This window comes from Lepeophtheirus salmonis, chromosome 13 (assembly GCF_016086655.4).
Source record: "Lepeophtheirus salmonis chromosome 13, UVic_Lsal_1.4, whole genome shotgun sequence".
In the NCBI taxonomy this organism is placed as follows: domain Eukaryota; kingdom Metazoa; phylum Arthropoda; class Copepoda; order Siphonostomatoida; family Caligidae; genus Lepeophtheirus; species Lepeophtheirus salmonis.
In genome coordinates this window covers 26,110,870-26,127,897 of record NC_052143.2, presented here as the reverse complement: position 1 = coordinate 26,127,897, position 17,028 = coordinate 26,110,870, and the positions used below count along the sequence as shown (strand labels likewise).

At 29.3% G+C, this 17,028-nt stretch overlaps 1 protein-coding gene across 1 annotated transcript in view; it reads left to right on the top strand.

Moving 5' to 3' along the window:
- Positions 1 to 263: 263 nt before the first annotated feature.
- LOC121128112 (DBH-like monooxygenase protein 1) overlaps positions 264 to 17,028 on the top strand; it is a 42,931-nt gene continuing 26,166 nt past the window's right edge. The window contains exon 1 of the mRNA XM_040723681.2: positions 264 to 908. Within this exon, the coding sequence (XP_040579615.1) occupies positions 630 to 908 (279 nt within the window). The 5' untranslated portion in view covers positions 264 to 629. The remainder of the gene's footprint in view (positions 909 to 17,028) is intronic.

Below are 17,028 nucleotides of genomic sequence, written 5' to 3'. Positions count from 1 at the left end.
GAGATATTATTATACAATCATAGCTAACTAGTATATGTATGTATACTACCTTTACGATATATAAAAACGTTTGAATTTAATAGAATAATAAATATTATTATGGAAAGGAACGTGATTTATCATAATAAAATAAGAAATTAGGGAGTCTCATCACTTGTTCTACTTTTTTTATTGAAGCAGCTTTTATTCTCTTGGAGTACAAATATACATAGGGAAATAAAAAGTAGGGAACCTCGTTGTCGTCAATTTTTTGTTTTTTGCGTGACTTTGTGTGAAGCATCAGGAGGAGCAGCACAACTATTGCTACAACAACCACCGCATTCTGTGAAAGTGGTTCATGGGAACAATGCAGTGAGTAAAGGAATCCCATCATCATCAGAACACATACGTGAAAACAGCACGCAAGTAATATTCGAGCGCGTTTTTTTCTTACTTTACCATCCTAACAAAAATCATAGAAATGTGTAGTACACACAGACAGACTTACATATTATATTATATATTTATGTATATAATTTGTCAGTGAGTGAATGAATCCCCGTGAAAGACGGTATGTGTCAATAAGAAGAATAAAACACCTTAGTGCATGAGTCCGTCCAAAAATATATGTATATATACATATAAACAAAATGTTTGACCAAGAATTATTTTACGTTTCCATCCTTTTGTGCATTTTGACTCTTGTGAGCTCCAAATCCACAGGCTTGGACTATTCCGATCTCACCGATGGCAGCTCCAATCCAGAGAATGAGGATAATATTACAGTTGTAAATCTACCAAATCAAGTCTCGGACCACCGATCCCTCATGGAGGAATGGAAGGGAGAGCACTGGGCTGCTTTGGATTCGGATTTGAATCAAGTGTTTCTCTCGTGGAATATCGAGCATGGGGATTCCATCACATTTCAGGTAGGAGGGATCACGAGTCTTTCTCTTTTTTGAACCAAATGAAATGAAATAAATCAATCAATCTCCACTGGATGCTTACATGTTCAAAAATAGATAAATCATTATTTGCGTGTGGTTGGAAAATCGATTCATTCGTGTAATAATGATATATTATCGAATAAATATGCAAATCTTTAAAGGTCCATAGTCTAAAGGTTTTTATTTGTCTTTTGGATAATTATCATACCTACTGCCATGATGTGCCCTATGTTAAGGTTCTTTATTGGCAAGTCACGAATTGATCGTGCAAAATCCATTGAATACATAATGAGCAGCATTGTTTCATTTTATTTACAGGAAAATACCTTAGACATTATATGTTTACTAGGTACTACAGAACTAAAAATTTGTGACAGTAATCGATATATCAATAAGGAGAGGGATCCCTTTGAATCCTGTATGTATTTTTACGTGATAACCGTTTTTTAGAGGCTTAATCTCCTTGTAGGTAGCATTTGTCACGAAATGAATAGAGCATTAAAGAAAACTTAAAGGCATTAGGCTCTACTTGAAATATGTGCTGCTCTAAATACATAGATATTTACATAATTCAATAATGATTATACAAAATGGAGTCTCAATGGCACATAAAATATGTATGTAATTTTATTTCTCTTACAATTTTCTATTCATATTTAATGAATTTTAATTAAAATTTCATTATTTCTAGTGTTTTTCGTATCTTATTTTTTTAGGGATTTAATTTAATTTAATTTATTTATGTATGCAAGTACAAATAGGTGGATGATTGATGTCATAGAGTATATCAAATTTGCAAAACGATCCATTGATAAACACTAACACCCTTGTTTCACCCCTTTTATTAAAATATACATTCATTTTGATAAAAAAAAAAAAACTAGTAATAAAAAAAAAACAGTGAAAAATTTCCTGTATATAAAAAAAATGAGAGGGAAACATAAATCTATAATACCTAACATGTTATACACATATATAGAGAGGTAGATGTAACAAGGGACGGATTTAACCCTTCACAGTGTTTTGAGAGATTATATTTCATTTAATTGTAGCAAGAGGTTAGATTATTTAACACCTGCAAAACTTACCTTAAGTTTATAAATATAGTATTATAATATATAATAATTATGCTAGGGGGATCAATCAAATATGTTTTATGTAGTTATAGGTAGAGTTAACAAGCAATTTAGGTATTAAAAGGTGCGTTCGCTGGATTTTTTTGAGGTGAACTTTTGGTTTTTATTTCAATTTCAAAAATTCACAGCTTTTCACAAAAAATTTCAATAATCCATAGATGTTCATAGAAATTTCTATTTTCTTTTTCAATCAATAGATTAGAAAATTACATTTTTTAGAATTTTTTTTTTTTGAAAATTACATTTCAAATATTGAATTTTTGGAAACAATTTTAAGAAATTAAAATTTTGGAAAAAAAAAATCAAAAATCAATAGGTTTACAAAGAAAATTAATTATTTTGTAAAAAAAATAAAAATTACATCTTAAATATTAAATTTTTTTGAAAAAAAGTTCAAAAATCAATAGACTTTCAAAGAAAATTATTTTTTTTGGAAAAAAAAATTATAAATTACATTTCAAATATTAAATTTTTGGGAAAAAATTTCAAAAATCAATAGATTTTCACAAAAGATTACATTTGTTGGAATTTTTTTTTAAATTAAATTTTTTGGATTTTTATTAAAAAATTAAATTTTTTGGAATTTTTTAAAATAATTAAATTTTTGGAATTTCTTTCTTAAAATTACATTTCAAATATTAGGTTTCTTGGAAAAAAAAATTTTAAAAATCTAGGGCTACTCAAAAAAAATTCAAATATTCAAGTTTTTTGCTCAGCTGCATAATTTACTCGAATGACAAAAAAAATAATCCTTTATTGGCGGGAAGGGGGCACAGCAGGCCCTTTAGCCCACCCCTGCGGACGCCCCTGTATTATTAGTAATTTGTGCAATGGATTGCCCTAAATAAACGTATCAACGTTCATATTGTTAGGTACGAAGAAGTGAATTAAAAAATATATTTCTCATTTCACAAAATATTATTTTATATAAATAAATGATTATTTTTTAACAATGTGGTTTTTACAAGTTGGAAGTAAACAAGTTTATTTTTTATTTACATAAATCATATTATTTTTAATATTATATTTTATGTACATATACATATATGCATATTTATAGGTATATCTGTAGTAGTGTTGGGTTTCAGCCTGAAAGTCCTAAACCAGTGAGAGACCGTTATGATTTTCCTGGGAACTGAAATAATTATGTACTTTAAATAAGTTCAAAGAAAAAATTGATCTGCTCTTGTCTTTCACAAAAATCATTTTAGACCGATTCTATAGATCAGTGGTGGGGAAAAGGGGTAAATTGGAAAATTTTGAGGTTAATAGGAGTACTGCTTCCTAGTGTTATATGAAATAAACAACATGCCCTACAGGGGTGTCTGCAAGGGATGGGATTGAGGGGATGTAGCCCACCCTGTCAAAAAATTAAGAAATTTGGATCTATTTCCTAGAATTTTTTGGCTCAGGATACAAATTGCTACGCCTAATTAAGGGTAAAAATTTAATTTTTACCAAATAGCTATAGAATTTTGAAATTTTTTTGTCAAAAAGTTATATTTTTCAATTTTTTTTTCTAAAAAGTTTAAAGTTTGAAATTTTGGTCTAAAAATTTAATATTTGATTATTTTTTCCAAAAGTTTAATATTTGATTTTTTTTTCTAAAAATGTAATATTTGAATTTTTTTCAAAAAATTTTTTTTATGAACAGCTATGGATTTTTGAAACTTTTTAAGAAAAGCTATATAATTTTGGAATTTTTCTCAAAAAATGTTATTTTTTCAAAAAAATTCCAAAAACCAAATACCTCCCCTCCATCACCCCCGCGTACGCCCCTACACTAGCTTTGGAAAAAAAATTGATCCAAGTGAATGTAAAAAAAACCCTCACTTAAGACGAATCCAAAAAAAAAAAAAAAAAAAAAAAATCGGTCAGGAACGAGTCGTAACACTAGTATATATGTATATACTAGCGTCAGGTATATATATATTAATAAACTTTTTTTTAAACCACAAATAGGTCGATCTTCCTGCTTTTTTTTTTTTTACAAACTCATAGCTATTTACATAGAAACATCATTTTTGTACAAATTAATAGGGATGTATCAAATATGTATTTCCGTCACATTTGTATCTGGAGCTGAAAAATATTGTGTATATAATTAGCTTTTACACCATGAAACACTGAAAGCAAAAAAAAAAATTGTATTTAAGAAGTATATGGTTTTTTTAAATTTTAATGTTTAGATTTACTTCAACATCCGCGTAACTATCCTTTTAGATATTTGATATATCACTAACATGTGAAGTAGGAGATTTTATTTTTAATCATTGGTACCAGAGCAAAATAAAGTCTACTATTTATGTTGTATATAAAATTGATTATTTTTTGTTTTTTTATTAGAAAAAAAATTAAAAACTAAGGGTTTAGTGTACTTCTAAAATTTACTCTTGTTATATGAACATTAATAACTTGGATTACGAGTAACATGACATAAATGTTGGTCGATATCTTAAACTGAGCCAGAGCTAGCTTCTTAAACATAAATTGACGACCAATCAACCCATTTTGTTACAAAACCTAATGGTCTCATGAGTTAGTGAGTTTTTTTGAAGAGTGACTAATGCACTTTTTTACCACCAATAACTCAACCAAATACTCCTTATCCTCTAGAACTACAATAAGCACAATCTTCCAACAACAACAACAAAAAAATAAAAAAAACAAATTGTAATCCAAAAACTGATGTAAACTATAAAGCATTTTTACCTACGTTAGTTAACTGGGATATTATAAACCCCAAAAATTTTAAAAATGTTTTTCCTTATGATTTCTGGGATTTTTCTTTTTTCAATGTAAGGACATATGTAGATGGACAACGGTCACTCCAAAGTTATGATTTTATTATAATTATTATTTTAAATAGTCCATGCAACCTCCTCAAAAACTGATGAGTACTAATTTGATTTCAAAATTCGCATAAAGTAATTAAAAAGTTAAATTTTTGATTGTAGAACTATGCCTCATTGTCCTATGAACCCTTCTTAATTGCCCAGATCGTTTAGATTTTTGGTGGACGATTGGGCAATGAGTTAAAGTAGACCATGATATCATACTCCACAAATCTACACAAAACAATACAAACAAAAAGGAAGAGTCCATAGAGCATTGATGCATAGTTATACTTTGCTCCAAAAAAATGAACCTGATAATTTATAGATTTTTGATGAAAAAAGCAAATTCAATGTTTTTACTCTAAGAATGACAAATTATATATTGATGAAATCCCAAATTCATATTTCTAAGATTGTTATAAAATTATGATTTAATCTATGTTTTACATTGATAAAATTATTTTTAGCTTTTTAATTGATATTTGCAGGTGCTAAATGTATGGAGTATTTAAAGATACGAAACAAAATTTAAATGACATTCATTGTTCAAGTGTATATTAAGTAACTAAATATGTCACCTTTTTGGGGTATATTTTTACCCATTTTACTAACTGCATTATTATAATGACTTTAAATAGTTTAATTTATAAATGGAAACTTCTGAACCCCTTTACAAATAGAAAATACTTTTTTTAAAGTCATTTAAAAAAAAATGACCTTTGAAGAATGAAACTTTACAAATATTCATTAAAGTACAACAGAAAATGGAATTAACAGGTCACCTTAGTACACACGCTAAATAAAAATTGGGAAGAAGGTGACCTTTTTGTGTCCTTATAAATGTACTTTATGTCATATAACTATTGTTTTAAGAATAAAAAAGACTCTAATAATCACGACATTTGCGATTTTCTTCGTATTATTTTGAAAATAGATGAAAAAAATAAGCATTTATGAGTGAAAAAGTATTTTTTTTTTTTCCTAGAGTGCTAAAAATATATTTTTGTATCCGAAAAGTTGGGCAAAATTTAATTTTCTCATTTTCATAAATTAACAGTGAAATTAAGTGAAAGTTTATGAATATTTCCTACCTTTTATTTGTTTGAAAACTCTGGGTTACTCTTAGTTCAATGAGAAAAGTAGAGAAAATATTACATTTAGCAATGCACAATTTACTTTTAAAATACTTAAGTGGGGTAGTCCGATAAATTAATAACTTGTGAAGCTTCAAATTACCAATAATTACATTATATACATCATAAGAGAATTAGTGCGTGTGTATGGGGGTAAAGAAACCAATCCCCTACTACAATATAATCAAAACGAATAAATCATTAATCAAATTACTAATAGTCTCATTTGCAAAATAATATATATATGTTTTATATACATAATAAGTAAAGCTTAACATTTTAACAGAAAAAAAAAAATATTTCATTTATTATACAACACACGCAACCTATCAAATTATCAAATTCCATGTAGACTGAATATATATATGATAATTTATTAGTTAAAGTAAAGAAGGGGGGAGAGTTGTTTAGATTTTCATCAAAATGAGTTCAAGAAGTCAAATTGACTTCATTAAGTGAAGAGAGGGGAAGAGGTTAAGTGTATTGTTGTCTATGTATAAAAGAAAGAAAGAAAAAACTGATCAATTCACGACTTTTCAAAAGATTTTTCTTTTCATTGAGAGTAAAATTTGATGCAATTATTGATAACATAAATCATTATTTCGTGTTTTTCTCTTCTTTTTAATTAAGGAAACGCTCTGAAGTAAGAGTTGTATAAAGTATTGGCCTGAATGGAATAATACGGATGCATTATGTAGAGGAAATGAGGGTCATAAGTAGTGAAGGAATGTGCAATAAGGGAGCCTATGATTATGAGGCTTATTTTTTTAAATTATTAGGATATTAAAAAACAAAACAATATTCCATGGTTGAGTTATTACAAAAAAAGTCATACACGCTGATTTCTTATTTTATTTTGTTATAAGATGAAATTATCAAAACTATGGACAAAGTTACACAATACACAGGAGGAGAATAAACAATTATTTTGATATTTTAGAATGTCAGGGTCTTTTGAAAATCCATCATTTAGGATTAGATTAGAACTGCGTTGCTACTGCATTTTTGCATAATATGAAGTTTGTAGTACAAATGCTTATTTATGTGGACAACAAAAGCATCATGAATTAATTGCAATCATGAAATATTCATTAACAGAGTTTCTACAAAGGGACAGTCGTTAGGAAGAAAAATACACAGAGATGAAAACAGGGGGTCATTAAATTAAAGCAACAGAAAAAAAAAAACATTTTTTTGTCTTAAACATTCGTAGCCAAGATAAAGCCTGATAGTGAAATATATATGGGTAAAAACTAATATAAGGTATTTTTAGTACTTACTAGGGATGCCTTGCTTCCAAATTTTTAATACTGCTTTAATTTTCAATTTATGAAAATTATGTCATCTTAAGGGGGTTTTCCAAAGTCTGATAACGCGAGTGAGGGATCAATTTTAAGTCCTGTATTAAGGATCAATACAAGTCTAATACAAATAACTACATACCCTATGTTCAAAAAAAAAAAAAAAGAAGAAGAAGGTAACACTTATAGGCTTTGAATAAAAAAACCTGATTAATTGACGACTGTTTTAACAAAGTTGAGTGATTTATAACGCAGAAAAAATCATATCTGTTTACTTTTCTCTTTAAAAAAATTATTCTGGACGACATGGATGTAAAACAAACAAAGGCTGTGGGGATGAGCTGAAAGGCAATCTATGCCATCAAAAAACGATTTGAGGAGCGTGGGATAATCCAAAGGAAGAAAGGATCAGTTTGGACAGTTTTACCTGTCAAAGCTCGAATCAAGATAAACCCAATCAGGACTATTTGTGGGATGGAAAAGGGCATTTCCTTGACCTCTAGTACAGTCCATAGTTCATGAGGACAAGGGGATGAAGTCAAGGACCAGAAGAAAGAAGCACCTCATCCATGACTCAAAAAAGCAAAAAGGCTCAAGGGAACAAGAATACTCCTCAACAAGCTCAAGGCTGGAACAGCAAAAATTTTGCTTTCTGATGAAAAGCATTTTAGGATAGATCGGATTTCGAACTCCTGTACGGATCGATACAACAATAACAAAAACCTACTGACATCCCAGAGAGTATGGCAAGTGAATATTTAACACCAAACAATTCTGCTACTGGAACGCAATGCCAAAAGACTATATCATCAAGGTGTGCCAAGGCTTCAGAATGAAGTTGGAGGCTGAGGGTGGGCATATCGAATAATCCAATTATTTTACAGTCATGTTGCAATTTTGGAAAAAAAAAATACAAATCTTACCTCATGAAATAGCTCCGGTGAAAAGGTTGTCATTCTTGAAAACTATATCCTTTTTTTTTTGGAACATGGGTGTAAAAAGTATATTAAGAAAACGAATTCAAAAGAATAAGACACTTTTTTTGTTCCAAGATAATTCTATTTATAAGGGTAAAGACCTAGTACGTTTATGCCTTTCCAATATTGGGATGTAAGTAGGTATATATACTATCTATATTTTTATAGATAGAACACTCATTACTAAAAAAGTATGAAAATGAATACCTAAAAATTCTCCAGGAGTTTCTACTCAAATTCCAATAATAAAAAACAAAGAAAGAAGTTATAAAATTACTCTTTGAATATTTTATTTCTTATCTGCTAAGGAAAATTTAGAAACTCTCCTGAGAAACATAATTCCAACAGTAGTCTATGGTAGTCTTTAAAGTATAAGTTGTAATTCCTTTTAAATTAGGGGTGTGCGGATGCATCGGAATCGATATCGCCCTGAATTTGCCTTTTTTAAAGTATCAGAATCGGCTCAATACTGCTGATTCCACTGATACGTATGTATAATTATTTATATAGATAATGTGACTTATTTGAGATAATTTTGTAGACCAAATTACGGTTACAAATACCAAAAAAATCAATTAGAAACTAGGGATAGTTCAAGACCATTTGGTCTCATGTAGGACGAACCAGTAAAATAATAGAAAATAGCCTTTAGTTAGTGTCACAAGTATTTTTTTTTCTTTTTCAGTGAGGCATTTGAAATTAAATAATAGGGCGAGGGACAAGGAGGCTGACTTTAAATATCTAACAAAGGCAAACTTCCAAATGTGATCCAACTATAAATTAATTGACTCCTGAGCACGGAGAATAATTAAATTTTTTAAGCCAATTTGATTAACAACTAATTATAATTGATAAATATTAATTTATTTATATTTCCCTATCTGAAATTAATAAAAAGTCAAACATTAAAAAAAAAGTAAACAATTTTTCTTATTTGTTAATGAAATTCCTTTATACATAATAAGGAATAAAGACAGTATCGGAATCGGCTGAAAATATATCGGTACATCCCTACTTTAAAAGATTCTTGAAAAGGCCAGAGGATCTTCAAGGATTCATGATGCAAGTATTTATTCTGTTTATATGTATTATCATCGTCATTATTTGGTTGAACTACCATGAAGAAAGATTTGACATTGAGATTGTTTGATGATAAAAACATACAAACAAATTAATTAATATAAATATATAGTCGTACACAGACAGTAGTGCTTACATGATGGTCGGTGATTAAAGTGAAGGGGAGATGTGAAAAGTAAAACAATATATACATATATAATTTGTTAATTAAAAGTTTCTTTAGATTTTGGTTTCATAAACGTACATTTATATATTGAGCTTTGTTTTTTTGCTTTTTTCAACAAAGTTATCAAAGTCATGTTTGATCATGGAATTCGCAGGCATATGCATATTGCAAAATGCAGCTTTATTTATATACTTGTAGGTATTTTCTTCAGTCCTTCATATCCTATAGATAATATATGTACATATACTGTATATTTACCTTAGGGATATCAAGTCTCATATGTATGTACATTGTATATACATACATTATAATTATCATAAAATATATTTCAAGACTTACTCTTTTGTAAGTTGCTTTGGTATGTAATAAATGTTGCAAAGATTCAAGGGGAATCATAGATTTGGCTTAAAACTTTTAAAATATTTTATAGAGAAATGACCTGTGCATCAGATTAATAAAACTGCAATTAAAAATAGTGATTATAACTAATTTTATGAAAGATTTTCTCAAGTGCTCAGGAATTTTCATATTTTTTACATTAATTCAGAATTTTATTTTTATATTATAGAACCATTGTTGAAAAAGTTGTGGCATTTCTTTGATTATTTAAAAACTCTGATTAATTTCCTTTAGAACAAAGAAAACGACATTTAAATTGCCTGCATAGTTTTTCTATAAAAGTGCATTTTTAAGGATTAAAATGGTACAAATAGTTACTATGGCATAAAATTGCATACATTTTGGTTTGATTTGAGGTAATTATGGATTCTTACTGTTTTTCTAATACCAAAGAAACTGCCTCATTCTGCTTGATCTTGCTCATATGTGCAAATCCAAATTTTAATATTTTGTTAATTTTGGGTATATTTATACTTTTTTGTATCGTTTCTTGTTTTTGATTGGCACAGGAACTTGTGGTGAAGTTGGTGAGTCATCTTCGTGTTTCTGATGCGACAGTGTTACGTACAACTCAGTACTTAGACTTTGGAGACAGAACTTGACATGTTATTCTATGTATTTAGATGCTTAAGACTTCAATGGGGCCTTTATCTTACCAGCTTGATCTCTTAATCTTGCAATAACTCGATAAGCTTTATTGTCCCATTATAATTGAGCAAAAAAACAGATTGCTTGCTCTCTCGCTTCCTAAGGTCACCAACAGTAAAAGTAGGACAGCCTTATGAGTCACATCAGCAATGTGGTTAAAGTTTGTAATTATATTGTAGGTATGAAACAGTGTATAACTGAAGACCTTATTAACTAGATAAAACTACCACTATAAAATATCTGGGACTACCGAATCTTGCCTTGAATGGTTTTTTTGGGATATTTCTGGTCAATAAGAGAAATTTCCTTGCGAACTATATGAAAAAAGACACATATATCTTCAATATAGGCTGGGTTAAATAAATTACCCAATGTGGGATGATGACATCATAGCGATTCTTATTTACTTTTTTTTTACAATTTGTTCAAAAGTTCGATATGAGTATACAAAAAATATATACAACAGTCGACTGTCAATCCTTGTCCCCCCCCTCTCCCCCATAAGGGACTTGTTTAATTTCAAATGAAGAATTATTCATTAAATAAATTATATAGAGTATGTAATAATACAAATAAGATAAAGGGATCTCTGGAGGGTATGGGGGAAAATATGATGGATGTACGTTCATAGCATGTCCTTTAGTACTAGTATTTTGAAGTAGTGAACAACGATTTGTAATCAAGTCTGAGAATGGATCTTCTCAGTTTGTCTGAAGGTAAAAGAAATATATTGGCATACCCCAAAAATTATAAACACCCTATGTTTACTATATATATATATATATACTGGTAGAGGGAGGATTGTCCCCAGGATTATATACATATAGATATTTTTTTTTTGGCAAAAGATATTTTTGAAATATTTTTCTAAAATTCATAGCTATTCACAAAAAAAAATTAAATAATAAACTTTTTCGAAAAAAATTAACCCCTATTTTAGCGTAATTTTTTTTTTTTCATAAATAGGAATAAAAACAAAGAATGAAGGTAGAAGAAAAGAGACAAAAGAGGTTTGGTTTCGGTCAAAAACAGACCCTTAATGCCCCAGGAGGTTAAAAAGATATCATAGAAACATGCTATGTCACTGTATACATCTACTTGCTAAATGTCATGATGGATGATTTTGGAATAGATATTTGATTACACTAAAAATAAACTTATAAATATATATGTACCAGGTATGAAAAAAATAATTGGGGGATTTAAAAAAAGGGGGTAGTGACGCCACTGATCCTACCTATTATATATATATTGCACATAAAGCCTCTTTCATTGTCCAAAAAGTTGGATACACCATCTTCTGATATGATACCAATATTGTTGCCATTAGTTCTACGGCCAGTATCCATTTCAGGTGGAGGTACTGCAGACAAGACATGGGTTTGTCCTAAAATGTCATAAATATATGATACTCAATCCCCTTAAGATTTGGAAGATGTACTGAGCTAAAATAATAAACATTCTTCAATATAAAACTGTCAATTGTGCCTTTTCAGAAAAAAATATATCTTGGCAGATCCCTGATTTTAAAGATTCAAATTCTAAGCTGTGCATTTAAAAAGAGACATTTAAATCATTGGTGGTTTTGCAGGAGTCCTGGACCCTCTCTGCACTAAATATTTCAAGGAGAGTCATATTTTAGGAGGCTGCAAATGGAGAAAGAAATAAAGAAAATGTTATTTTACAAAAAAAAAAAAAAAAAGCAGTAGAGGCGAAAGGACGCCTCTATGGAAATCAAATCAGACCAAATTTACCAGATGAATAGATAATGAGCAACAAATTATATCGTAATTTTATAGATATAAGCCAATATCATCGAACCAGGATGCCCCTAAATCAATGAGTACTTTTAAATTGAGAATTCATAAAAATACAAACAATTTCTATAAATATATTAAATAGCAAATGAATAACCAAATATAGAATCATTAAATTTTCTAGATACAAAAGAAGACAGATTAAAATGGTTGGAGCATATCAAACCCATTATATATAAGATGGAGTTTTATTTTAATCTTCTTAAATGTAGATTGAAAGATCAAGGATCTCTATTAACCCTTGCTACAATATTATCGTTGTTGATGCTTCATCTTCAAATTAATATTAGAGAAAGAATATAATTTCCATCATTTTTGATTGACAAACATATACCTACATATTACAGTAAGTCGCGACGAAAGAAGAAAGCTTAGGAACAGAGATCTACATACATATTATGTAGATATGTATGTAGCTACAAAATACACATTCATAGACGACGTATCAATCAGGATTGTCCTTGTCTTGTTTCTTTATTTACATACATATTAATATAGGAAAATATAATTTAAATTTTTGTCAAAACTTTTATTTATTAGTCCCAACTACATAATACGTACTTCTTTTGATATAAAGAGAATATGGCTTCAGAAACTTGGCTTCTTGCTTTAATTATATTGATTCATGTATTTTTATACGCTTAATTTATAGAGGAGTGCTTACTGTTTGGATAGAGAAGAGGAGTAGAAACTATCATCCTTGACAACTTGGCATATTTTATGTACATATACAAAGCATGCGAAGCCTTTCTTTGGTTTTATCTAGGTATGCAGATATTGCTCTGATTTGCTCATTACACCTTTTTGTATACATGTGCTATTAGATACAAGGATTTATCTCCCGTAATTTCTGGAGGGGTCACAGCTACGCCAAATTCCTAGGAAATATTGCATTGAATTATTTTCTATTATACATAAAAATGAAAAATGGAATACTTATTATGGAACATTGACCAGCAAAATAAGTTTTTAACGAAGTGTGCCTTGAAAATACAAATGTAATTATTGGAAAAATAATTTAATTTTGAATGTTTCACGATTAATTTAAAATTTATGTTACTTCTTAAAATGTAACACTAATTTTCCCTCATTTTTTTATTTACTATTTCAAAAAATAATGGCCAAAAAAGGACCTTCAGCAAACCAAGAAATGAATATTTCATTATAGCTTCAACATTTAAGGTAGGAAAAATGGATTAATTACGGAGTTTTAGAGGTAGATTAAAATTTCTGAATGTAAATATAGAATACATACATTACTTTAGTTTATCAGTACTGATAATCATGCTCTATCTCATTCCAAAATTTCCCGGAATTTGGAAATTGATATCCCGGGAAATGAGAATAATGATAGGACGGGCCTTGAACTAGGATCTGAAGTATCTGGGTACGCTTTAAATAAACTAGTATTATCCAAACGATCCGTCACCTGAACTGGCTTTGAGAAAACCCAAAATTTACGAATCATAAAAATATATGAGTGGTTTCTTGGATGGCACTGTTGTTCATTTATGCTTAAGGATTGTGCACAGTATAAAAGGAGCTAATTATAATCCAGCCAATCACCGTTGAGGACACTAATTAGTAGAAAAAAATAATAAAAAATCAACTGTTGCCAACAAAATACTCATTATATTTTTGTCTTGACGAGGTAACGTCATACTCACAACCACAAGAATGTATTTACAGGGTTCTGAAGGAAAACGTGGACTGTTAATAAATGCTAATTATATAATTAAAATATAGATATTTTGTGATTTTTACTCCATATTCCGAATCTCCTTTGCTTTCTACTTAAGTAAGCAACAATAAACATTTCTCAAATCTTTCATCATGAGTGAGCAAGAAGCAAAAATGGAGAGGATCTCAGACCTTCTGGATACCCATATTGAGGTGGCAGAGATAATGGACATTATGAAGTGCTCAAGGAGCCTCATTTTCAAGGTGGCCAATATGAAAAAGGATGGAAAATACATCCCAAGGAAAGCAGGAAGTGTAAGACACAACCTTGAAAAGGAATTCTGAGTTTCTGGGGGACCTGAAGATCAAAGAGGACTCCACAAAATCCATGAATCGCCTCTCTAACGAGTTTGACGTGGACGAGGGACAATCATCTTTGCCGGATTTGAACTCGATGGGGCACTTTGGAGAAGGAGACTAATCGGACATCTCCCCCAATGTGTACTCCCTGAAGGCTGCCATTGTGAAGGAGTGGAACAACTTGTCGGAAAAGTTCATCATCAACTCCTGCAAGGCTTTCTGCCGCCGTGTGGAGGCTGTGATTGCTGCTGAGGGCGGTCATATTGAATGAACATGCTCACAAAGGTCGTGTCTCAAAGTTTTGTTAAAAAAATTTAAAATTATTTGTCAAAAAATAAAGTTATTGACATTTTTCTAAAATCAGTCATTCAGTCCACGTTTTGCTTCCGAAACCTGTACACTATATTAAGTTATCCGCAGGTGAAGTTTCTTCTTCTTTTCTTCTAATCAGTGTACTTAACATTGATTGATTAGATGCGATTAATTTCTTATTAAGCGGTGAACAATTATCAACTATTATTGGATAATAATTTTATAGGTTGAGTAATTGGCCAACTACTTACTGATTTTTGGCTTTTTCAGTTTCTTTTCGGATGAGAGGTTACGATATATAATAAAGGAAATGATGAGTTCAATGCTATTATATCAATAATAATATTAATAATGAATAATAATTATGTTCTTATAGTAATTACATCTGATCATTTATTATTTCGGCATCCATAGTCAGTGAAAATGTAACTTTAATCAGTTGCGCTTGCAAGATTATATTTTGTTTCTGGGGGTGGGGTGGGGGAGATTTTCTTGAAAATAAAAAAACCAAAAAAGTTTAAACGTTGAATTTCAAATATTAAATTTTTTGGAAAAAATTCAAAAATCCACAGCTGTTCACAAAACAAATTCAAAAAGTAGTTTTTCAAAAATAAAATTTTTGAAAAAAAAACTACAGGCATTCACAACAAATAAAATTGATAGTTAATAAAATACTATTTTTTTTGAAATTTAAATAATTCAATTTTCTAGTAAAAAACAAAAATGACTTAATGGGGGTGTGTGGGGGGGGGGGTATTGCAGACACCCCCTTGTTAATCTAATCCTTTTTTTTAGGTCCGAAATTTGTGTAAAATGCTTATAAAATTCGAGATAAGTATCTGTTTAATTTCGGTTTTGGATCCAAGTCTAACAGTTTGGGTACCCAAAATTTACTCGAGTATATACGTCTAAAGATACGAACCTTCCCAGATCTGAGAAAAAGTGGGTCCGTCCGTTCTTTAAATAAGAAGACTTATTAGATACATAGGTAAATACTTAAATCATTCTTTCTTTGAGGATGATAAAGTATTGATTATGCAAGTCTCTTTTTATTAAATATTTCAAATAAGTATATAAATATTAAATGCTATTATGCGTATGAATATAAAAGGAGAAAAGGAACGATTAATCTTGCAAGAGACAAAAAAATTTAACACGGAGTTTTAACAAAAAAGAATGATTTTTTTCTTCCAAATTTCCTTTCATGATGTGAAGTTAGTTCTTTAACAGGTTTTTCTTTTTTTTTTTTTGAAAACTTATTCATTGTATAGTTAAATAACAGCCATTTTTTTAAAATTCTACAAACAAGTGACATAGTACAATTTGAATGAATGCCTAAAAAATGAAAATATGTCATATTGTTACTATTAATAATGTATAAATAAATAGATTTCAACTGGAAGCGGCAATTGAATTAAGTATACTTCAAAATAAACTAACTAAAAATTACAAGGAATAATATAATTTTTTTTTGTCAAATAAAAAACTCATTTATCTGTTTATTAAAATCTTTTTTGAGTAATTTAAAAAAAATTGAATTATGGCAAATAATGATAAGTACTTAGATGTTATTTATGTAATTAAATAAGACCGGTACAGGGTAGACAATATCTCTTTGTCGTTTATAACTTACGAATTTGTGAACTAAGAATTATGATCATTGTATACAAATACAATGATGTTGATTTTATTAGATGTTTCAGTCAAATCTGTATTAAAGAAAACACATATTTTTAGATGAAAAGTTGACTATATCTGGGTTTTTAAAATCTCCTAAGTATCCAAAAAATCACATTTTCTGGATACTTGTTTAAAAAAGTACTTTTAAAACTCCCTATTTTGAGGCAACTAGTGTTTGATTGGATCCTGTTTTTGACATATCATCGATTATTGTAAGCGTAAGTGTTTTTTGGGTGTACTCATTATATTTATGAATTGAAAAGCAATGTGAAATGATTGTAAAAATAAATTTGAAGAACAAAAAAGTAGGCGCCAGCTTACGATTTGTATCTATAAAAAGGAAAAACCCTCAGTGGAAATCTTCATTCTCACGAATTCCTATGAATTTATGGATTTTTACTTCATTTTTCTTGAATGGGAAGTATTTTATGCATTAAAAAAATCAGTATCTGAGATATGCATATTTTTATTATATCCGGATTTAACAATCGACTTATACAAGTTGCAACTTGTACAGTAAACATATAAAATATACAAAAGAGGAGGTTGTTGAACAACTTCGTTCAATATTTACAG